Raw genomic sequence first — 25,452 nt, 5'->3', positions numbered from 1 at the left:
ATATAGAAGCAGAAGGGAGGGTTTTGTGAAAGAGCCAAAGGAGTGCTTCATATTTCATCATATCCTGTTTTCAAGTTTCATTAGACTTACCCTACAATTAATTTTTGGAGCAGATCTTGCAGCACCCTAAGGATATTTGGTCTTTCCTGGCTCAGTGCTGCAGAATCTCACACTGAACTGATGATAATTCTAAGCCATAAACTACTTCCAAGTTCATCAATGGTCTGTAAAGCAAATGATTTGCAGCATTCCGAAGTTCTAGATGACACATTAGTCTTGACTTGGAATGTCGGGGAGTTTGTAACACACCTTAGTAATCTGATCAACTTCCTACTTGATCAGCTATGACTTACTGATACTATTTTGTAGCATCGAATGAGAAAAGATTTGATTTAAAAAAATTGTTTAGTTGACATGCAGAAATCCAGTGGATCAAACAGAACTGAAGTACTAATGAAGAACTAAAATTAAAAGCATAGCATATGCTATATGAGGGCCTAATGTAATTTTCATTTACAAGGCTAAAACTATCTGTAGAACATGGTCAGTGTATTGGAAAGACTAGAGGCAAATTATTAAGTACTGAATCAGCTATTTCTTAGACTATTTTTCCTAATTAAAGTGTTTATTATTCAAAGTATTTAATAATAAAAGGCTGAGTTTAATGTTAAAGAAAATGTATCATTTTCTGAGCTGAAGTTTAAAGTAACTTTTTTTGGTGGTATTGGATAAAAACAGGTTCCTAAAAATGAAGCTTGGGAACCAGTAACAGCAATGTCACTTATAGTACCAGTGAATAATGGTAATTATACTCTCCACTTGCAAGCATAGCAAAATTATACTCAGTGTTATGAAAATAGGAGGGTGTCTGCTTCAATCTATTTGGTAATCTAGATGAAGGACCCTTCTTTGCTCAGAAATGGTGTGACAGGAGAGGTGTGGATACACAAAGAAGACTATTTATTTATATGGCTTGGGAAACATGAAGTTAGGTGTGCCAGGCTTGAGCAACACCTATTATCGTTTCTGCAGATAGCTTACTGCACTGAAATCAGTCTTGTGATAATTATTTCAGGACTTGATTAGGTGGCATTGCATCAGAACTCCATCTTCTACTTTATATCCAAGCCATTTTGCAGTTCCGAAAGAAGATTCATCCCAAAGCACTTGATAGTAGTAGGGTGAGAGAAAATGTACTTTCAGAAAATGGTAAGGAAGAACAAGAATAGCTCAGGTGCCACGTAACAGTGACACTGCTTGTGGTGGGCTTATTCTTTCATGATAACATAAGAGAAGTCTGAAGCATACCAATGTCTCAACATGGTTAGGTTGGTAACTGAAAATAACAATAACTGTTTTGTCTCCATTCATTCATCTTTCTTTCAAGCATCAGAAGAAAAAACTTGCTTGGGTGGCTCAACTAGCTAATTTATATAAACCAAGATTTCTCAAAGACTCGGAACAAGAGCTATTTCTTGGATGTCAGCTACTTGCACGTATTAGGTATGAACACTGTGTAGCACTAGTAAATTTAGTACTGGTGATGGTCATTAATTTCCTTTTATCTTCATCTTGTGAGCTACTTCTAGACTATTCAACAGAACATTATTATGCAAGGAATCATACTCACAGTAACTTGTCATGTTTTCAAAACTGATGTATAAAATGGTTATTCAGGAACTAAAATTTCTAAATTGCTATCTACATCTTCAGCAAGCTTTCATAAGTCAAACATAACTCAAATATACAAACTTTTTTAAAAATTTACAGTAATTACTATTGGATTATTTCTAGAACTTTTGATGCTTGAAACTATGTATAAGACTAAAAACTCTGACTTAATGTTTTTAAAATACAACCACTTAAATTATCTTTTCTGCAAAATGAAAATCTTGTCATACAGATGCAGGAATTGGAACCATAGAGAAAAGAATAATTGAAGAAAATGCTTTTATTATGGCCTTCTTTCTCAGAGAATCATTTGATTTTCACCACCACAACAACGATTATTTAGAAAAAAATATAGAAACAAAATAACAATTACACCAGATTAGTTCTTGAAAGACAGTATCCAGAAAAGGTCTGCTCCCACATTACAGATTTTGGAAAAAATACTATCATTGTTACCTGGTTACTTCTGATAAACTAGTTATGCTAGCTTCCTTGTTGGTTAAAAAATAATAAAAAAAATCAATCAGTAGAATATTTATCCTTATAAATCAAGAAAATTGGTAAAGGTGTACCTACTCTATTCCTAAAAGCATCAGTATCTTAGCTTAAGCTTAATTAAATAAGAAAAAAGACGTTGATAATTGAAGTAGAAAAACATGAATGTAATCACATAAAAGGACACTCCTCTTTCCTCCAACCTGAGAACTCCATAAAGGTGAAATAATTACTTAAAATTGAAAAGATCTCCCTTATGGCATAGTCTCTCCACCTTGGGCTGTATGTAGGAAATACGTTTTGTAAACTTGACTGTAGATTAAAAGTCTCACCAAAGACTAAGCAAAAACATTTTGAAAATTTTGTCCAATGAACCAAACAAATGTGTCACCGTCAACTAGTACTTCTAACAAAAATTCAGTGAGGAGATTTTAATGATCCAAGATAGAATCTGAGAACGTAAACTATAATCCAGAGTAGATGACTGATTAGGGCAGCTCCATCTCAGGCAGCCCTCTGAAGTCCAAGCAACATCTGTCTGCACCTGTCTAATGTTACAGTTCAGAACAGGAGTACATCCACATCACTCCTGAAGCACTTGTATTCATGGATTTCACAAAATCTATCTTATTCCTCTGGTTTTTTTGAGGTACTTTGCAGATGTCATTTTAGTGTATGTAGCCTTGGCAATAACTATACTGTGCCCAGTTTTGCCTGATCCACCAGGTCCTTATTTATGCCAAGTCAGCATCTCTCACTAGCTGTTCATGCTCTTCTACTGAGAGGTAGCTGTCATATGGTACCAAGAAGGACCCTTCTATGCATAAGTTAAATGAAGTCCTGGTGGTAATCTATTTGTACGTTTTGTGTAAATGCAAATGACTTTTAAAATCTTTTAAAGTCTGGAAGTTGCTTCACTCATTCATCTAGAATACCTTGACTTTGGTGACCTGAACCCCAAGATTTGGAGAAAGACACTTAGTGAAAGATTTCTCTCATGTGTCTTTACAGTAGCTACTGATGAGCTACAGTGAGTGGGTAACATGGAGATGCTGCATGTATCTATTGGATTAAATTCCTACTAGACTGACTAATTTATTCCACTTGATAATGAATTATCATTTCCATCACTTAGACTTTTTAAATTTGTAAAAATAAAAAGATGTTTATTAGATAAATAAAAAAATGTTTGCAAGATTTAGTAAGCTTACTAGAACAAGGGTTATGATTGCTTATGGCATCATAATCAACACAAGAACACCTTCTTGTGGCTTCCAGAGAAAGTGTTAATACAAATAAATTAATTTTCTGATAGGCACTTGGAAGGCCCAAGAGAAGCCCACAAAGGAATTGTTTAGCTGTGGCCTCTCAGTAGAAGGAGTTGATGCTTATTGTTAAGTATTCACTGGTCTCCTCCAACTCTGCCAGAACTGGGACATGTGTCTTGGCACTGAGGACCTCTCAGTCAAGCAGAGCCTAGATAGTTCCAGAGGTATTCCCTGACTGTTTCCCAAGCACTTCCTTTCACTCTGCATAGCAGTGAGAAGTCACCACAGGATGTGTTCTCACGTCACCTGGGGTCATGCAGAGTTTTCCCTTTCAAAAGCAGAAGCAGGTGAATTCCCATTCCTTCAGCAATTAACACTGTAAAGAATATTCAAGTAACAATTTTTGTTCAGTATTTACAACGTTTTTTTCATGGTGAATTTGAAATCTACTACAAGGAAAAACCAACTCACTTTCTATAAATAGTCAGCCCCTACCAGCTAGAACAATGTCTCCCTTTTATTTCAAAATAGTAAACATTCCTGGAATCATATCTGAAATGCTTAATTAGAAGTGCAGTATATTTAGAATATCTACATTTCCTGGCACTTCTCTACTCACCAGTCTGCAATTGTTTGACAGAGATAGAGTTTAATAATGCCTTCCAACACAATCCCCACAATGCCCACAGATTCATTATCAAAACAAAAGCACCTGGCTGCTCTTTGGGATTCCCATGGCATGGTAATAGATAGTATTAATTGAAATACAGTAATAGAATTTGTAACAAAGACTCAGAGCAACTAATGAAATGAATGCTTCAGTAGAGCAAGTAGCTCTAGTTTGCAAAGTTACTCACTACAGTTAGCAGGAAAAGATACAATGGATCTAGAGGTTGAAAACAAAACGTCTACAGAGGCGTTTTGTCCTATATATTTTTTATTCATTCCTAATCCATTTCCTACAACATGACTGACTCTTCCATCAGACAGAACATGGTCTTCCTGTGTGAGCTGTGGCTTGTACCAACTTTCTGTTGGCAATCTGTAAACCTTCATACTCTTCTGGCAAGTCTTTCAATCCTGAGGCTTGATTTACCAGGCCAAAATTTTCCATCCTATAGACCAAGCCAGAGATGACATAATTTTAACTAGGCTACAAATTCAGCTTTTTTCCTCAGGTACTCAAAGATCAAGTTCTTTGGTCTCCCTTTTTCAAGATAAGGCAAATGTTAACAATGTTAACAATGTCATGTGATTTCTTAGATGAAGTAATAACATGAGAATGCACACAACTCCTAGTATTTTGAAGAGGAGAATCTGTTTTGGAGGACAATGAGAATGGAATATATGAAGTCCTGTCATTGCTTCAGTATCACAAAGCCCTGGTTATAAAGTGCACACAAAGACCTGAACACAAAAGAAAATGCTGGAATTAACTGAAGAGAACATAACAAAGAGCAGCAAACAGATGAGGGAGAGCATCTAAAAACACCTGTTTACAGGGAATCATGACTCATTGGGTAGCTTTTTGTGCAATGGAAAAAGGGAATCCCTGGTGTGTAAGCAAGCCAAGCAATAAGACCAGTGAAGTGCATGTGCTCTACGCAGATAAATACTGCTGCCCTCAAGTCAACACATTTTTCTGAAATAAATTAATAAGCTTCACACTAGTACTATTCGCTTCCATACGTTAGTCATGAAAATGCTTTGAACTTAGACTTTACTAAATCACAGATAACTAGCTCGTTAACTAAGGAAATGATCATGTGTTTTTGAAGTGTTTGCTCTTGTCCTTGCATTTGATTGTCCCCTTGTCTCTTGCATTACTCATTATGTTAAGCCTAAATCCAAGATTATCAGCTTTTAGAGGCAAAGACCAAGTATTAAAACTTTGAAGCACAATGAATCCTTATTAGGTATAATCAATAATAATTATAGTTGTGTAATGGAAAATAGGAAGGTGAGGAAGAGGAAACGGCTGAGACCATAATAATTACTTTCTATTAGGACTGACTGAGAAAACTCGTGTGAGAAGCTGATCACCTGAGAAAACAGATACCTATTTATTTGGGTTTTCCTTGGAGTAGAAATAGTTGAGTTCAAGCATACCAAGTGTACACCAAACATAATTTATAACTTTAACACACTCTGGAAGTGCAGTGCATGAAGTAGGTGTATCTCTGAGGGGGTTGCTGTGGTAACCTCTTTGGAATGCAGCAATTACCACCTACCTGGCAAATTGGAAGTGTTACATTCCTCTGCTAATAATCCACTCCTCCATTTAGCCAGAGGTCAGGGAGGAGAAGCAGTGACTCTCACCGAGGGAACAGTCAGAGCCAAAGAGCTTTCTACTAGAAGGGCAAAGATGCACTAGGTGTTTACTTCACAATACAAAAAGCCTCTCCACATGGAACATGAAAGCCCTGTTATACCCATGAGATACAAAATAATTTGGACAAAATCAGAAATTGAGCTCTGTGACACTTCTGATCTAATGTTTTATGTTTCTATGGAGTGCAGGTCTAGGCCACTCCTGGTCTTCAGTGGGACTTGTTTGCTAAGATGGTTCCACAGAGAAGCTGCTGACCATCAAGGCTGTTGTGGGTAGAGTCCCTCACTGCTTTGCTAGACCCGACTGGGCATACAGAGAGCCAGGGTAATCAGCTACTGGCAAATGTCTGGCAAGTTAAATTGTAAGTCCTCTAATTTTTGCTCTGCACCAAGAATCTACTGCCCTGACTTCTTAGGGCCATCAGATCACTACAAACAGGGGACTTCTGCTCATGACAAATTAGTTTTCTTGGGTTCCTCCAATCTGATGTTCCATCTACTAAATAAATTCCAGAAGTATTAATTTACTACAATCCATTGTCCTAAATGGATTTAGATTTATATATAAATATTATCTATATTTTATATATAAAATTTATATATAAATATGATCTATATTTTTATATATAATATTTATATATAGCTTTATTTACTATAATCCATTGTTTCAAGCTTAGTATGATATTATCTACAGTATGAAAGACAGGCTATTTATTAACATCTTATCACCCTTTCACAAAAGAGTAGCATCCTTATAGCAACAGTCATTATAGAGATACAGCAATATAAATATCCTTAATGTATCTTTTAATTAGGTTTAGTAAGGGAAAATATTGGGGAGAGTCAACTCAAGGTCAATTTTCTAAGGACCACTGCTGTGATTCACCACTCTGCAGTGATTCATGAAGTACTGAGTGAGAATTTCCACAGCCACTCAAGGAAATACATTATCCCTGGTGCTACAGCGACAGTCACAGTGCTATGTGCACAGCTGAGGCACAAATTTGGCTATGCAGCTCTTCTGTAAAACGGTTACATGCACATCTACATCCATGAAGGTACTTGAAATAGTCTCCAACATTATTTCAAACAAAGTAATAAAACTGAGGATGAAGAGAGGGCTGCAAAACAGAAAAGGGTAAAAAGGAAAATGGAAACCCATCTCAAGTCACGAGTACCTGAAGAGGAGCACACATCTCATAGACAGTTAGTCCACAGCTTTTAGCTTTTAATTGTGATACTTTCACCTTCAAATATAAGTTTCACAGAAAGAAGAGTTTCATCTTTAAGTAATTTTTTATATTTCCAATGCTTTCTCTATCCATGTGGAAGCAAAACAAAGGTAGGAGTGTATGGTTTCCAGTAACAGTAATAGAAACATGTTTTTTAAGCATAGTAGGTAAACCTGTGGTCTACATATCCAAAGGTCTATATTATAGAATATTTTTTTAAAAAATCAACCTCTGTAGAAATAATATATAGACACAACTTTCATTAATTAGTTCCTTAAGTGTATATGCCATGTAATTTTCTGCTGAATGTGACATGGTGAATAACATCTCCAGAGCCATTCAATGAATATTTGAGTGTTCCATTGTATAAAACAATATTATAATCCAAAGAAAGGATTGTTCTGGAAACTTTTGTGACACAGTTCATAACCCAGCCTGCAGACCATGTTGAAACAGAGCCCAGAATGTTGTGTACAGCTAGGTCAGACATGAGCCTAGGCTGTGAGGCTTCCTGAAGGCTAAACATGTGATGTGGCAGGAGTGAGAACAAAGGAACTGTAAACTGTAGGAGGTTAGTATTTATATTTTATAAACTAAATATGTAGCTACAGGTAGTGCAGTAAAGGTACATGCACTGGCAGACCTACAGGCTTGCTGCAAAACACAGTGAGATTTGGCTAGTTGTGAAGTGCTGTATAATCCCTGACACATGAACAGTGGGATTACAGATCAAGCACATACAGGTCCTGAGGACAGGACAGGCAAAAGCAGCTCCTGAGGAGGGCAGTGCTCAGACAAACATCAGTGTTACTGGGGCATTGTGGGAGTGACCTCTGAGCAGGCAACATTAACACTGCGCAAATGGGAAACTAACTCTCGACTTCCTGGGTTTAAATGTCTGTGTTCTGCTGAACTTGCTGCTGTTTAAAATTATGACCCATTACTAGTCGCTCCTCATCCACATGTTAACAGGAGGAGGGTCTTTTCTTTTAATAGTATCCCCAGCAATGGAAGCAGCATTTAGAAATCACATATAACAATGGCAGCAAAATCAATGGTTCTTAGCTTAGAAGACAGATTCAGCTAAGTAGGATCTGGGTTAGCAGCATTCTTATTTTCAGCAGAAAATAGTTACTGATTAACTGTGAGGGGCAATGAAAATGACCAGGCAAGAAACAAAGATCAAAACTGTCCAAAAAGAAGTGTGCCGATCCACTTTCCACATGTTCTGAAGCTACCAGAAGTTCTCAGAGTACAGTAATCACAATTTTCCAAGAAAGTAAGACAAGAGCACAGAGACACTTTCATACTATGCCATTGTCCCTTCAGTTAATTCAGAGCAATCCTTAAATTTTTAGCACTGGAAACATACAAACGTGAGTGGTGTGTACTAATTACTGTCACAACTACTTAGCATTTAAAAGCATCCTCGTGTTAGTTTCCTGAGAAAAAATTCAATGTAACATGATATTTAACAAATCATTAATAGCGAAAAATGCTAAAGATATAAAGACATAGTATCCTTGACTTCTACTCCTACCCTCACGTTTGAAAAAATATAAACATCAAATAGATACATGTTGAATGAGTATATTTATTAGCAGTACACTGAGTATATAATTATGGAAAATTAAATAGAGTTCGCTGAGAATTACACTTATGAGACAAAAGATACTATTACAGCAATTGTTATTCCAAGTTACCTTTTGTATATGACATCAAAAGACTTTAAAATGTTACATTCAAACACATAAAACCTTTGAGTCTGATGCAGTACTTACATTTCCAGGGGTTTTGATGACTTCTGGCTGAAATTCACAGTAGCATTTTAGCTATGTTAAAGGGTGAAAGATGGAGAAATTAAGTCCACTTTAAGAAACCACAGTGCACTGGCTGAAGAGGTGGAAATAAGGCTGACAAAATAATGCCAAATTTTCACTTCAGCCAAGTAGAAATGTTTATTCAGCCTCTATAGGACTTCTTCTCCCTGTGAGATTTCAATATTTTTAAAGTTTCTAGTTTTCAGAATAGTGAAAACCAGGTGATAATTGAAATAATTTTGGAATTTCATCTGTGGTTACAACTAGTTCCTCAAGCTGCTCTTCCCTTCAGTGCTCCAGAACTCTTTGTCAGGGCAGTGTTGCATTCTGGTGAAACAGCAGTAGAGCCCTGTGGCTGTGCTGGCTGCTCCACTGAAACACAGGGCCTTACAGAGCAGCCAGAAGGCCCAGACTGAGGTAAACGGCAGCTCCCTCTCACCATCATTTTTGCTGTACAGCATGCAGACACACCAGGGGTAAAAACTTCCTCTCTTTCCTGCTTCCTCCTTTTGAAACACTCCACAGGTGAGGAAACATCCTCCTTGTCTCTGTGGGGTGTTCACTTAGAAGTCCTTCTCCCTTTCTGTCATAAGCCATCCTCAACCATCACCCGATCTCTGACCACCAAGCAGGAGGGTTGCTCTTCAGTCAAACATGAAGCTAAAATTCAAACACTGGGGTTCTGTCTTCCAAGAGATTCTTTGTGAAAGAGCAATACTGCAGCTCCCTCTCTACACAAACATCGAAGTGCTGTATAATTTGAATGGCACTAGACACAGAAACACCCACTCCCCACAATTAAATGGACCCTTTTTATGTTAAATAAAATCAGGGAGAAGGATAGGAAGCAAAATGACATTTAACATCAATATTCAATTTAGAACAACTACTTCATAACCAATAAAAAGTATCTGCTGAAATTTGGAAGAAATACTTAATTGCCTAACCAATGGCTCCTTATCTCAGCTACTAAACTAATAAACATGCAGTTTTTATATATTATAATTTTTTACTTCTTTGCTCAATCTTTCAGCACAGAAAAAACCAAGTCTTTCTAATAACACAGATACAAATTTCCAAATCCTAATGCTTTTAGGGAATACTTATAAGATCATCTTTGAAAGCATGATGGAAATAACCCGAGGAACACCTGTCTACTACTATTACTACCACCCCCTGCCCTGATCCTAAACTAGGATTTATTTGCTTTTAATATTCCTGAAGAGAATATTTTCACCAATTTGATAAACCCAAAGTACAAAATTCTACCGGATTTTTGGGACTACAGCAGAATTTAGAGTATGTTCTGTTAGACTCCAGCAAAGATACTGACAAAGAAGGCAAAGGACCCCTCTGCATGAGTGCTTCAATGAAACTATTGTGACAATGGACCCCAGCACAGAAGAGACTCCCTACCCTGGAACAAACAACTGTATCACATTGCTACATCTAATTTATGCTTTTAACTGCTGTTTGCAAAGATGTATAAACTGTCTAAAGACAAAATTATTCAAAAATAAACCTGCAATTATTTAAGGCATGGAAATTAAATTATGCTATATTTACTTTGATACACCTGATAGCAGAATCTGGTTCTTAAATTAAACTAAACAGTGCCTGGAGGCCTTGCAAAAGCTCTGCAGTAACCTAACTGTTCCTAACACATGAATCTGGCCCTCCAGAGGCCTGCAGGGAGACCTCCAGCCATTCAGCCATTACAAGAAAACAAAACCAGCTCTTCAACAGCTGTTCCAGTAGGCCTGATTACAGGCTTTACAAATTACAAAATTACCTTGAAAAGGTGGGTGTTCCCATGCAGCTTCAGCAAGTGGAATAACTGCTAGAAAATGCAGCCTGTAAAACGTGCAATGAATGGCACTAAAAAAAATATCCATGCAGTGACATAGTTAAGTTAAAATACCCACAGTTATAGTGAAAGATTGCCCAGGCGAAATTATTTTGAGGCTTCACTTTTTCGGGTTGGTTTTTTTTTTTTTTTTTTTTTTTTTTTTTTTTTTTTTTTTTTTTGGTGCTAAACAAAGCATTTAAGGAAACAGAAAAAAATCGTGAACAATTACAGAAGCATCAGATGGTTCTGGCTTCATATCTTAGTATTTCCCATTCTTTAGGAGATAAATAGATTCTTGAACTTTGCAATAAAACAGAGAAATATATCACTGGATCAAACTGTAACTAAACCACCAAAGTGCATTCCTTTCCCACTTCTCCTACATGAGGATATATTACTGAAAAAACTTCTAAACATTTAAAATCTTATTATGATTTTGACGTGTGGGAATGGAGACTCGAGCCATTCAAAGGCAGCACAGCGAGTGCAGCTGCGAGAAATGCGGAGCCGAGTGTCCCGGCCCAGCCCGGGCAGGGGACGGCAGCGCCACAGGGGCCAACTGGCGCCACCCTCCGCCGCCAGGGTGAAAACGTAAATTTTTTTATGTATAATAAGGAGCTGCACTACTCTTACCCTACATTCTCCTTAGGTATAAGACTACAACATCTTGGCAACACTTAACCTTCTATTGCCCTCCAACGACCGCTCTTGCTAAGACACTCTTGTTATTTGGCTGCTCTTCAGAGTATTACACAAGCAGCTGTGACCCTTACTCCTGCATTTGGAACCAATTTCTCATTGCACACTATTAAAACAGATACCCCTCTCCAGGTCTAGGCTGTATCTAGACAATGGCAATAAGACTAATCACAAAGAAATTTTAAAAACAGCCCCTGAATGTATCCCACAAAAGAACAGGTTGTTCATTTTGTACAAACCTTTTCCTTAAGACGTCACTTACAAGAATTACTTTTCAGCTTCCTCAAATTATGTGGTTGTGACTCTAAAAATCACCTTAAAAAGAAGACTTCCACTATTATAATTTAATCCTACTCTAGAGCATCATGCCTTAAAATAATTGTACTTATAAGTCTGTAACTCATGTGACTGCAAATATCTTCCTTCAGAAATGATGAGAAGACATAATCTTATTTTTCTTACCACCATACAAAATTAAGTTCCAGTTTATTTTCCAGTCCAAACTCAGAAATACAGAACTCCACAAGAAACTTAGGTCTATTAGTACCTGCAGTCCACATCATCCAACTTAAGACCCTTGTCCAGCTGCAGCATAATTCTCTTCTTTCATGGCCAGTTCATTCTCATTGCAAAAAGGCTCTGTATGAAGAAGAGTTTCTCTGTCTGAAGTTGTACTGAGATATTGCTGTGGAACACAAAGGGAAGGGAAGTGCTTGTGGATCTCACAGATTACGTAAGTTTATATGAATTGAGGTGAACAAGTGTATTATTTGTCAAGTTATTAGAATCGGTGCTGCTGAACTTTGTGTAATACTATGAGATTAATGCACCAGGTGAACAGCCACCTGAGGCTGAAAGTCTGCAAACAGAACAGACACATGGCAGAGATTAAGATTTCTGAGAGGAAGAGATTCAAGGAGGTAGTACACAATGACACAAACGTGTCACAGGCCAACGGGACTGGACAAGTGCTTACAGAAACACAAGAGCCCAGAACAGCACAGATGGCCCAGACTGCCATCTGACTAGCCACAGTCTTTCTGTGTTATTCTCAGGTTCCCCTTTGTACCACCATATGTTAACTCTGCTTCGAAATCTGACCCTGTAAAAACCAGCTATCGCTAAAACAATCAGCAGTCAACTTTGTGCATTGTCCAGCTGCTCGTGTTCTGAAATTAACACTCCTCATTAAAAATGGCCATTGGTCCACTTGGCCACCTGCACTTCGATGCAAAATTCAGAACTGGGAAGCCTCTGTTTTAATTTAGTCAGTAACTTCTGAGAAATACCAAATGCACGGCCAATGCTGTAAAATGTGAATAGAGCCGACCTCTCCGTTGTACCGCTACATTAAAACAACAGGCGTATAAGCTCCTAAGTTTGCACAAACCTCCAGATGCTCACAGGCAAGCACATTTTCCTTGTTACTGTTTCCAGGCGCATTTAAAAAGGAAAGCAGTCTGTCAGCTGGGGCAGGGTTCAGCAGTTTCCCGGAGCAGTGTGCGGCGGAGCGGCCCGCAGCCGGCGGCGCGCACGGAGCGCTCCTGAGGCGCCGGCCGCCCACAGCCGCTCCCGCTCCCGGCGCTGTCCCGCTCCCGCTCCTGGCCCTGTCCCGCTCCCGGCCCTGTCCCGCTCCCGCCGCTGTCCCGCTCCCGCTCCCGGCCCTGTCCCGCTCCCGGCCCGGCGCTGTCCCGCTCCCGGCCCTGTCCCGCTCCCGGCGCTGTCCCGCTCCCGGCCTGTCCCGCTCCCGGCGCTGTCCCGCTCCCGGCCTGTCCCGCCCCCGGCGCTGAGGGCTCCGGGCAGCCCCGGCCGGGCTGAGGCCGCCGTCCCGCCCGTTGCCGCCCCAGCCGCCCGGGAGGGGGAGGCCCTGGCTCTGGTGGGATTAGCGGGCTCTTGAGGGGTCCTGCCTCACCTACACAGCAACGCGGGCGCTTCCCCAAATGCCATCTGTAAATTCCAGGGGAGGTTTCAAGAGAAGCCTGCCTGTCACCACTGACATTTCATCCATCTATTCCTCGACTGAGCTGCTTGAGGCTCAGGTGGCAGCTCTGACCTTATCAACTTCCCCCAACTCAGTGACTTGTCACTTCTACATTTCCTTAACTATTTTTTCAATAGAATGTTTATTAAAAGTATATACAATAGAATAATAAACTATTTTTAAAGAAAATGCTTGAATATAGAACTAGAAAAAAATCCTATTTTTATAAAGCATGGAATTGTTATAAATGCACATTATATAGTTCGCTTTTTGCAAATATCAACATGAGTACTATATGTATAATTACACCGTATTATGCTTTATTCATAAGAGTTTAGAAGGGCGATGAATGTGTATTTTCTGATTATATCAGAGGGTTAAGACTGGAGGTTGGTTTTTTTTTTTTAAATCTCTTCTTTGTAATGTCTAAACCACCAAGCCAGAAGTTATGGGATGGGGGATCACCTTGTGACCCTTCATAAAAAACCTGTTAACTTCTGTTTTCTTATCCAAATGAAAAGAACCAGAAAACCTCGGAAGAAAATTTACACCCATGTTACCAGACCGAGTGGAGCCACCCACAAAATAAATCTATTAGATAATATGATCGGGAATACTTAAAACAGATCAAAAGAAGAATATTTGATTAACATCTGATGAATATTCAACACAGTACTCCTTAAAGACAGAAGTCCTAAAAAAGTGAGGTGGACTACGGGCGGACTTTGTGCCAAGCCCCCTCTGCCGAGAGGCTTCATTTATTCTGTCTCCTAATTTGTCTATTATTAAATTTTTTTTTAAACTTATAAATTTTTAAAAAGAGAGTGGAACTCGTTTTTCACAGAATGAAATGGGGACATTGCAAAACATATTCAGTATCCCAGGCACCTGTGCTGTGAGACTTTAATTTTACAAAGCAGGCCTGAAAAGTGAAAATGCCTTCTCCATAGTGATAAGAATTTTACTCAAGAAGTTCATCACTTGGGTATCTGTAAATCAGTTAATCAAGATTGTTTTGGTGAATTTGCAATCCTATTACCTAAATTATATAAATATTCATAGTAGAAGGTCTGCTAGCCCAAACCCACTCAAACCCAGCTAGGATAGCTGACATTGACACCAACATAAGAATCTCAAGTTTATGCTTTTTTCCTAATAATTTGTTGTTTTTGTAATAAGTGTTGTTAGAACTTTAATTTTTAACCTGAGAAGTTAACAATCTCTCCCCTGTATGTAAAATTGCAAGAAGTGAACACTGGCTGCAAACTTTGACTTTTTTTAAAAAAAACACCACAAGAAAAGGTTAACTTTGAATTAAATAGTTTTATTTTGTGCATTTCAGAAAGGAATAATGACGTTTTCTAAAATCAGTTGTTGCTGTGATAGACAGACATGTAAAGCTCAGGTTTCCATTTTACATTACAACATGAAATGTGAGAATGATACATTAGTTGACTTGAATTCTCAAGTTAATCATATTTGAATAAATCAAGAGCTATTAACTGTGTGAACATTCGTAACAGTTAAAATTATTTCGATTGGGAGGAAAAATAATTAGTAATACAATACAGATCAAGAAGCATCAACTGGAACACAATGGATACACAGTTCTTACTGAGTTACTTAGTTTATTTCTATTTTACCAATTATAAGTTCGCATTACTAGAAGTTTTTGATTGTAGAATATAAAGAATAATGCTACAGCTCAGCATCAGTCAATATAAGTCAGCTATTTTTAGGGGATAATGACTTGATCTGTATGAATATCAGCTCATTTTATGTTAGATTTAACTTTTTTTTTCTTCCTTCTTAAATTTTAAACTGTCTGGCTTGACAAAGTGTTGAGTAGCTTTTTGAGAAAAAAAAAAAAAAGAAACACCCCAAAACCAATAAACCACCCCCCAAGAAAGTTAATAACCTTAAATCTTACTTTTGTTGCTACTTAACAGCAAAGTCAACCAATACGTATGTTTCCCCTATTCAAAATATTTATCACTAAAACTATACTCAACTAATCAGTGCAGAAGCAACATTATAAATGGGCATGTTTAGAAGTTTCATAATATATGTATTTTTGTGTACACAGTGGTTATTTATCTTTAAAATTTTACCATTAAATCAGAAAAAAAACCCTAGCAGTGACAAATATGCAGTCCCTATCAGCAGTGCAGGTTGCAAAACTGAAAAGCAATCTGTACATAGCATAGGAAGGTTGTGATGAAAAATTTCTCATGTTTTTTTTTTTCCCAACACTCAAAGAGTGCTATTGCCCATGAATATAATTTTGACACCTGGTGGAAATCTTCAACAGTCATAGCTCTTAAGCTTCACTTCCAATTTTAAAATTTTTTCATGAAGTAAGAACAAAACTTTTTCTGCCATTTTGTTCCTGTTTTTTAAGCCACAGGAGCCATAAAACATACCTTGAAATAATAAACAAGAAATAAGTACCCAGGAAAACAGTAAAGCTACTGAAACAGTAGGACATAAACCTCAATATAATTATCAAGAATTTTGGAACGTTCAGTGCAGTATGAAAAATATTTTCTATGCCTCTTGGACATTAAAAAAATAATCTGTAGCTGACATTTCAGTAACATTTTTGATCAAATGACATTTCTTATGCATTGTGTTGAGAAAATAAAAAATTCCCAACCCATGTACTGCAGCTCAAAAGTTCAGGTATAATATAGACATTACCGATCCCTAACTTCTAAGGACTGAACACTTCAGCAAGGGAGTTAAAATCCTTATTAACCTTTGAAACAAATAGTATATGAGTATAGCCACTGCTTACAATTCATCTCTTGAACCTGTTAACTTGCCCTTACAGTATTTACCTGAAATACATCTCCCTGAACAAGACAGCATGTGTGCACTGTACTTTAGACAGAATACAGAAACTTTGAAGTACAGATACAATACAATCTTGATCCATGTGTTTTAGTGCATTATTATTACATCCTGTATTTATTTTTTCAGCATATGTTGTCTAACATTAAGAAATAGTGCTTTTGCTTTTATGCCTTGTGATGTAGGGAAAGTGTTTTCAACCACACACTCTGCCTGTTTATTGCACTAGGATGGAAGAATTGTATGAAGAGAGAATTACCAACTGCTCTCCTCTCAGTTTGTGAACCCTGAACTTAATAAGGACACACAGGCATCATAATATGAAAAAACACGTTTTGCATCATGTTCACTGGATTTGTTCCCAAAGGACACCACACAGAGGTAGCATGCTTATTGTTATTGGTGCAATTTCAAATGGCCCAGAAGCCCCATATTCTCCTCTCTGGTAGTAGGCTACTACGTCTTTCCATTGAGTTAAGCATTCCCACCTGATTAATAAAGCTAGAATTTTCCCAAGAAAGAAGGGCTCAGGTGACCCTATCTCTTCAATAAAGTAATTTAATAAGCAGTTTAGTACATTGGCCTTCCCTAACATACAGACTGTGCATTGTATGCACACTTCCCATGAATTACCCATGGTGAATACCAGATAGAAATGAAAAAATAGGTTTGCTATATGGCTCATGGTATTTAAATAAATCTAAAGACAGATTAATATTGGATGTTACCTCATTATTGCTTGAGCTAACTCTCAAACTAAAGTTTTCAAAAGTTTATGCATAAACTTCAAAGTTTGATTTATTACAGTAGTCATACACTTTATTTCTGTGGTTGCTTAGTGGAGTGTTCAATTGAACACAAACAAAAACATCCCCATTATACAGTTCAATGGAGAGATAACATATTATGCCTTCATTAATGCATGGTGCTAGAGCATGAGCACAAAGCATACCAAACTCAGAAAGCTAGAGGTTAGTCTACTCCCCCTTAAGCATGCATTTGCAAAAACATCCATTTACTCTTTAAGAGACAAAGAAAAAAAAAACATAAGAGCTGTGCTACTTATTTTTAGCTCAGGAAGGAGCAAACGTACTTCGTTACATCAAGATTTTGTTTTGAAAAAGCTAAAAAAACCAAAGTTACTTAAAATTAAGTTTGTGCATATTCTTAAAATTCCTCCTACTAAAAGTTTCTGCATCAAGTGTGCACTGCAGTTTTATTTTATTGTCATGGCCTGATTTTCAAAACACCTAAGCCCCACACAGTCAGAGGGCACAGAAGCTGCTGGCATTCAGCATTTCTGAAAGTCAGGACACAGCTTAAGTGATTGTGCAGAACAGATAATTTCCCTTGCAGTGTAAGCCAAGTGTTCATTTATGCCCAATAGTAAGACCACAGAAGTTTCATCAAATCTATCAAACTTTTACAAGTCATAAAGGATTTCAAGGATAACACCAATCGACCAGGCCTGAGTTTCACAGCTAAAAGGACAATACTGCCCATTCTCATTGGTTAGCTCTGGAAGCCCTTTCCAGGATGATCTGGTAAAAGAAAACACAAGTGAGTATGGTTGTTAAATCATAGATTGAAATAAAAAGAACACTTCATTTTAAAGCCTTTTGGAAGATAAACTCAGTAGGAAACTGAAAACCTTGACTAAAGGTCTGCTCTCCTACAAGCACAGTATGTCCTTTAATAATTGAGATCTAATTTTTTTTCACTTGCAGTTGTTAATTGTAGTGGAAGAGTTTCTTTTTCAAAGCAGACTTTCTGCTACTAATAACAACTAAACCTACACAACTGGTGTGCTGCTCCTGCTTCACATTCTGGTAGTTTTGCATTTGGAAGAAGAGATAACAATAGTGTTCAAACTACACTTGAAATTGATTATGATGCTAAAAAGTGACCAGAGCTGGAAGACAGCACCATTACATAAACCTCCTTTTCCTCCTTAGGAACAACCCCCTCCCTCCCCCAAACTAACACACAAAAATACAAATAAAGCCTGTTGCTACACTAATTGTTCTGTACAGAAACAAAGTACAAAACAGAGTTAAAAAAAAAAAAAAAAAAAAAAAAAAAAAGTACGCTACTTCACTAAGAAGCAAAGAGTGCTACCAAATTGCAAGTTGTTTCTGATACTACCAAACAAGAGACTTGGTCAAGACACTATATTATAAGGCAAAATGTTGCCTTGCAAATCCTTTTTTCTTCCTTGTGTGGAAAACTTTTTTGTCATGAGTCCTGAATTACTCTTTAGGGTACAAGTAAATGTTCGTGTGCTGCAGAACAGATTATATGGAGGAGGTATCAAGGACAAGGTGTTTTGTTTTTTTAGTTTGTCTCAAATCCTTATTATGTAAAATAGGTAGCAAAAGAGGAAAAAAAAAGTGTGGGTTTGGTGGTTTGGTTTGAGGGAGAACTCAAAATGCAAGTTCCTCTGTCTCCTTAGAAAATCAAGGTTATTAATATGACAGCTTGAGAATCTTAATTTCCTCACTTAGAACACAATAAATCCTAACATTATTTTGTATCATTTTATCTGCTGCAATTTCAATCTGTCACTACTTGCCCTTTAACTATTATGTTATATGAAGTTTGTTTTTAAATACTTTGATTTTTTTAAAAAACAACTCACTGACTTATTTTTTCTGAAATTGATTTCTTGTATGAAATAAGATCCTAATTTTTATGTAAGGTTTATTTCACCCAGTCTTTGTATAGATAAGCATTAGGAATTCTGTAGTCCGTAAAAGGCACTAGATCTCACCTGTACTTGAAATCTGACTTGAGATCTGCAATTGCACATATAGCAGTCAGCTTCCTATCTACAAGAGATCCTGTTTATACAGTAGATCTGTGCTCTTACATGCAATTGGATAGTGGATACCACTAGCTTGGTGTTTTGAATATTTTGAATGTTTGTTGTTACCTTACCTTTCAAGATGAACATAGTGGCGAGAAAGAAGATTCTTAATCATAACTACAGTTTTTGCATATATCTCTGGACCAATCAACCTAGAGAAATAGAGTTTGGCACGAAGAAAATATCCAATTGGCCACAGCCATTCCTAAACAAAGAATGAAAAGAGATGATTATCAAAGCAGTTGATCTGAAAAGATGACTACATTTTTTTCTAAAATTGAAGGAAGTAGCTCTTACAGGTCCTTGGTGATAATTAAACCCTCTGGATACATTGTAGTTGTCATTGTCAAGAGCATTATCATAAACTCCACAGTACACCATATCACTGCAAGAAACAAAAAATGTATTATGCAAAGTCTTAATTAAAAATGATACAAAGAAAAGGAAAACAGAAAATAACCAAAGAACCTGTAATTTACATTTATTGATGGTTAAGTTAGGGAGGTCTCCACCAGGTTCGGTAATTTACATGACAGTGGAATGCCAAACAAAGTTTAAATTTGTAGGAAAACTCAACTTCTTGAAAGGACTTCAGAGTCATAATTTTACCTTTTTACTTTTACTCAAACTGTAGTGCTGTACACTCTATCAAACACTGTATGTCCCAAGACAGAAATTCAACACCTTTGGTATGATATCAAATTTGATTTGCTTGGTGTGAAGCATCCAAAACCACATACCCACTGCCATAAAAGAAATCAATTATATGGACTTCCAGAATAGCAAAACAATTTTTCTGGAAGTATTTCCTGCAGCCTTATTTCATTGGCATAAATGAAGATTTCTCACCATCACCACCACCCCTGCCCTACATTAAATAATTCCTACTGTTGTATTTATCATCTTTAGGAATAACCACTTGATCTTATCTCTACTGTACTTACTCTGGGTCTAAGGTTTTCATGCCTAATGGACCAAGAAGCTTTTCCTCTGCTATCTGCAGAGCTTTCCAAGCTCTCTCAGGTGTAAACAACTCAGGGGCCTAATAAAATAATAAAGATTTAATGAATGATCTCTGTGCATATACAGACACAAGGCTGTGTATACAAATACAGAAGATAAAAAGCCTGCGTTTTGCATTACTGAATCAACTTCTAGAACCTGAAAGTCAGAGTAAGCAAGAAAACAGAAGGTATCCAGTGCTCTTTTCAATTTTGATTTTATTTTATATACCCTTGCCAAATATTATCACTGATGCTCTTTACAAATCCAATGAAGACAAAGAATCCATCCTTTTAGGCCAATTTGATGGGAAAAGCAGCCTCCCAAACCTAACCATAAAACATATTCTGAATACACTGAACACAGCAAATTGGCGAGTCTTGTATTTGATACATTTTTAGAAAACAGTCCAAGATGGACAAATATTAAAAGCATGGAAACAAAGCTGCTGTCAAAAAGTTATTCCAAGCAATGTATGTTTGTGATAGAATACCATGCAGATGGACCTTAAATTGCTCTTCATAACTGAACTAAGCTTGCATTTAAGTGCAAAGCCCTCCTCCCACTCCTCCCCCACTTACCACAACCATTGCTATTGGAAAATTTGGCCTGAGTTGGTAATCACACCAGGGACTCGAAGCTCCATAGCTGTCCTTATAAATGCCACGTTTGTGTACAAGATCTGGGTGTTTTTCATTAGGATCCGCTGGATTCTCTGAGACAAAGAACAGCTTTTCAAAGTGTCCTTGAATTTTCCTGTCCCACTCATCATATGTGATCATCTCCTCCTTTCCTGCAAGATGTTACACACAGTTTTAGTTTTCTACAATTAGCCACAGTGACAACAGCAGAAGTATGCTTCAATTTCTGACACTTCATATAACAGGAACAGACTTAGGATCATCCCTCTCAGTTTGTGATTCCCTACATTCAGGCCAATTGTACAGATGAGAGGAGCAACAGCTCACTGAAATTTCTAGTGAGACTAACCCAACGTTGGAGTCTCCACAGGGCATATTTTCACTCAGGCTGGTTAAGCTTAAAGTAACTTTGTGATTAGAAGGTTAGTTCCTCTAAAACATAAGGGACTTACAGTGATATTTATGTAAATATTCCCAGCAAGGGGCTCTCTGTGTTATGAGTATTGGGGGAGGGATAGAAATAGAAAACAAAGACAACTGTCCTGCATCATTTTACTTTGTATTCTTGTAAGTAATGATAGAATCATCATAATACACAGTAACCTTATCAGTTATATCCATTTAGAGAAAAGGTATTCAGGCTCTGAAACTCCTTCGTAATCCACTGACTAAACTATCTGAAATGTTGAGAAGACAATATAAACTTCTAATAAATTTTTATAGTAACAAAAGGATTTTGATCATACAAGATACAAGTTTTTGCCCTTTTACCCCTAAACCTTCTCCTGAGGTTACACGGTCACTTTTTCCTTGTTTTAGTTACTTTTATAGCCCAGTAATAGAATTATGAGATGTGCCTGTTTTACCATGTCTTTTTACAGTGACTCCACAGAATGGAAATATGTTTTTCCCAGATAAATCCATTAGCCAGCGAACAGTCGACTTGCACAGGCCAACAATTTCCACAGCAGAGCCATCTCTAAAATAACAATGATAAAAAACCTCATTATTTACTTTAAGAAGGCTATTAAAGTTCAATGAGTAACTGAAAAAATTAGATTAATAAATATCTTATTTAGACAATTTCTTTTTTCTTATTTTCCTGCTATCCCCCAATTTCTCAGTCAGGGAAAGGACTTGCTTGTAAACTGGGTAGCAAATACTTTTTTCTGTCCAACAGCCTTATTTAAAGTAATATTAGCATACCCAGCTAATTAGCACAAACAAAAGATAATTTTATACCAGCGATTAAGAACACAAAAAAAGGATCAACCCCAACTGTAGTCCTCTGATGCTAAAACTGTGTTCAATATGAAGCTTCAACTGCACATACACTTCTGTAACTTAATAGTTCCACCATAAGAGATCACTGAAATCAAAAGTGAGCACTAAATGTATCTCTTGTACTTGCTTCTTATTTCAGGTAATATTGATGTAATCAATATATGCAAATATTTCGTATTGTATCATACTCAGCTTTACTGTCTACTTGATGGAATTTTCTCTCTCGTATCACCAACTCAGCCTCTTTCAGAAAGCACCTCAACCTCTCTTGGCTCTCAATTAAAATGCTTGATTGCTCAAGCAAGATAACATTTTCTTCAATTATCACCCATGGATGGCAATTGATTTGAAACTGATACTGTACTAAATTCAAGCAAGGATGCCTGCAGCAGTTTGCTAGCACATAATAAAGAGCCTATTTCAAACTTAATCTCAACCCTAAAAATGTAGATGTCCTAAATATTTTTGAATTCAAAACTAAAACTTATTCAAACACCACAATCATCAATATATAACGCATATGAGAAGTCTGAATAAAGAAGTACTGCTAGTACAGCAAGTATACAGTATTTCCTAAATTACATTTTACTACTTGTATTCAAAGTCAGCTCTTGGCATGGAGCTTAAGACTGTGACAGAAGCCATTGGCTTCACCTGCCCAGCAACACAGCTTTTGACTTCAAATCAGCACAAAGAAAAAATATTCCATTAACACTTTAATAGGTAGAAACATTTAGAACATTTGAGAGAGAACCTCTCAGATGTGTCAACAGAACTCACAGTGGTTCTGCCAAAGAATTTTAGTTAAAAACAGAATGAAAAAAAAAATCCTGGGTAAAGCCCAGCTTTCTTTCATACCTCGGAGTAGCTGGAATTCCTTTGTTGCGAGCTTTGTCACTCTCTCCCATTTTATCCATCCAAGTGCCACAATTGAAGCGGTTCCCTCCAAAGACAAAGCCAGTTTCATGGTCAACGCCTGCAATTACATTAAAACCTGGCAAGAAAGGGTATCAGGTGTTAAGTTCATTTTTCAGACAACCCCAACTACCCACATCCTCAACCCAAACATCTTAATAAAGAAAAAGACCTTTCAACAAGAGACTTGAGGTAGGTTTCTGAAGGCAACTGTACTTTAAGTGGAATTTTAAGGATAACTTGTACAATAATACGACCACTTGCTATTAATAAACTATTATTTAGGCACTTCAAAAATACTGCAGTAATATAGTTTTAGATACAATAATATAATTTTATTTTAAAAAATATGCTCAATAGAAAGCAGAAATAAGAGGAAAAGAAAACAAAATATTTACTCATTAACTTCTGTTTCACACACTAAGTGTTCTGTATATGTTACCTTCATCTCTCATTTTTTCATCAATCTGAGGACCAGCATTCCTTTCTCGGAAATTTATGCCTTCCATATGTCGCTGCATTGCTTCCTGTATGACTTCATAAAGTGGCTGATCCTAGATTCATTACATGTTTGGATGACGTGAAAAGCAAGATGAAAAATGAGTAGAGAGCATTTCTTAAACCTGTAGTTCATAATACATTCATAAAAACCTCCCAAACCATCAAAAATTTTCAAGTATCATCCTTGGTAATGGCAATACATTGTATACAACTTTTCACATAAACATTTTTTCAAGACAAAGAGCAACAGAAAGATTTAGAAGCTGATGGAATTTTTTTTCCACCTTGCACTTGGTCTAATCAGGTGATACAAGAAGTGCCTAAAATATGGAGTTCTTGTGCAATAATAAAATTTCACCATAAACAATAGATAGCAACAGGTTATTGTAGCTAGGAAAAATTACATCTTTTCATTAAAACATTATAGTTTTGTTCAGTAGCAAAATTAGAAGAATTTTTACCACAGTGCCTGCAGGCTGAGGAGAAGAGTTATCTCTTGGGTACATTCTAGAAACAGGACACCTGAGAATGTCTAATCCATTGGGAACAATTTTACAGTACTCCTGGATACAATGAAGCCACCACCACACAGCATCACGACAGTTGTATCTGGCATGTGTCCCCCCTCCGAGTAGATTGGGAATGAGACCATGTCTTAAAGTCCCAGCATATGCTAAAATGATGTTTCTAGAACAAAAGAAAACCACAGTCTTGAATAAGTTGCCTTCAAGGCCATAACTGGACCAAGTATCAAATACGAAGCAAGAAAACAATCAGGATTTAAAAGACACACGATAAGTTTGCTGTTGAAAGTTACAAATTACTCAGTTTAGCATGAAATTCCTTTACAATAAAAACCTACCCATTCCCTCACAAATTCCTCAACGTGAATACAATTAAATCAGTTTGTACAAAATATACATCATCTATTCGTATGGAAAAGATAATTTGCTTTTTAATAGGTAGTGATAACAATCCTAAATCCCACTGAGGTCAGAGGGAAGGTTTTTATTGACCTTATATATGATTACCCTGGTATCCATTCTGATGAGTGGGGTCGAATGGGGACAGAGGGCATGAATAGATGGGAAATTCCTATTAAAATACAGAGAGGTGACCACAACTGAGGTCATGAGAGGTTTCATTTGAGAACCATTACGCATACCTTGCAGACAAATGGATTCCAACTAGCTCTAAAAGTCAAAATAAACATCCTAGTTGATTGCAGATCTCTCTGCATGAGAAAGCCAACAGCTGGCCAAATGTACAACAGCATAAATACATGTTGATTTACACCAGCTAATTTTTGTTTCTATTATGTGCCAAGATCCATTCAAATTAATATTAATCAAAATATCAATTCATCTGGCTTATGTATGGTTCATTTGTGAGGTTAAATATTTATAGCTACCAGATTGTGACAATGCACAATTAGCTGATTTCTAGCATCAACAGACAAATGGTAGCAATTACAAAAATCGTCCACATCTTTCTGATTAAAACAGTATTTTGCTACTTCAGAATTTTACATGAATAATTCTCAAATTATTGCTCAGCAACAATGATGCAAGTACTAGCGAAACAATCACTTTGTTCAAGGACAAACATTAGCATTGCTGGGCTTAAAACTACCTTATCTCTACAGAATATCAGCTTTGTATCAGTGCTAAGAAGGCAAAAAATGTTTGAGCAGTATTTTTAATCCCACTTAGAGGGAGCTCCCAAATATGTTTAGTGTCATTAAAGTTTTATACTGTTCCTAACAGCTTGTGCAGCAGCTCAGGTTTTGAGAGCATTGCTTTTTCCTAACTGCCTGCAAAGCCAACAAGAACCAAGGCTAGGCCAGTCTTACCTTGCTTCTAGATAGCGCCCAGTAACTAACATTAGACCTCTTAGTGCAATAAAAGTATCCCTTCCCCACGAACGAAAAATTCCAGAGGAAAAGTGAGGTAAACCTGAAAAGCAATGTCATTATTCATCTAATTAATTGATATAGCAGAAATCTCCAAGCACGCATGTATAAAATAACCAGAAGTAAAAAATC

General features: G+C 37.0%; 1 protein-coding gene across 3 annotated transcripts in view; it reads right to left on the bottom strand.

The window, feature by feature from the left end:
• Positions 1 to 14,649: 14,649 nt before the first annotated feature.
• Positions 14,650 to 25,452, bottom strand: part of AGL (amylo-alpha-1, 6-glucosidase, 4-alpha-glucanotransferase) — a 34,960-nt gene continuing 24,157 nt past the window's right edge. For all 3 annotated transcript variants that reach the window (XM_066325263.1, XM_066325261.1, XM_066325262.1), the window contains exons 25-34: positions 25,261 to 25,363; positions 23,870 to 24,095; positions 23,350 to 23,461; positions 22,851 to 22,986; positions 21,575 to 21,687; positions 20,649 to 20,860; positions 20,010 to 20,107; positions 19,363 to 19,450; positions 19,137 to 19,270; positions 14,650 to 17,740 (exon numbers count right to left, since the gene is read on the bottom strand). In XM_066325263.1, the coding sequence (XP_066181360.1) occupies positions 17,623 to 17,740; positions 19,137 to 19,270; positions 19,363 to 19,450; positions 20,010 to 20,107; positions 20,649 to 20,860; positions 21,575 to 21,687; positions 22,851 to 22,986; positions 23,350 to 23,461; positions 23,870 to 24,095; positions 25,261 to 25,363 (1,340 nt within the window). In that variant the 3' untranslated portion in view covers positions 14,650 to 17,622. The remainder of the gene's footprint in view (positions 17,741 to 19,136; positions 19,271 to 19,362; positions 19,451 to 20,009; positions 20,108 to 20,648; positions 20,861 to 21,574; positions 21,688 to 22,850; positions 22,987 to 23,349; positions 23,462 to 23,869; positions 24,096 to 25,260; positions 25,364 to 25,452) is intronic.

This window comes from Sylvia atricapilla, chromosome 9 (assembly GCF_009819655.1).
Source record: "Sylvia atricapilla isolate bSylAtr1 chromosome 9, bSylAtr1.pri, whole genome shotgun sequence".
NCBI classification, from domain to species: Eukaryota; Metazoa; Chordata; class Aves; order Passeriformes; family Sylviidae; genus Sylvia; species Sylvia atricapilla.
This window is presented reverse-complemented; position numbering and strand designations above follow the sequence as displayed.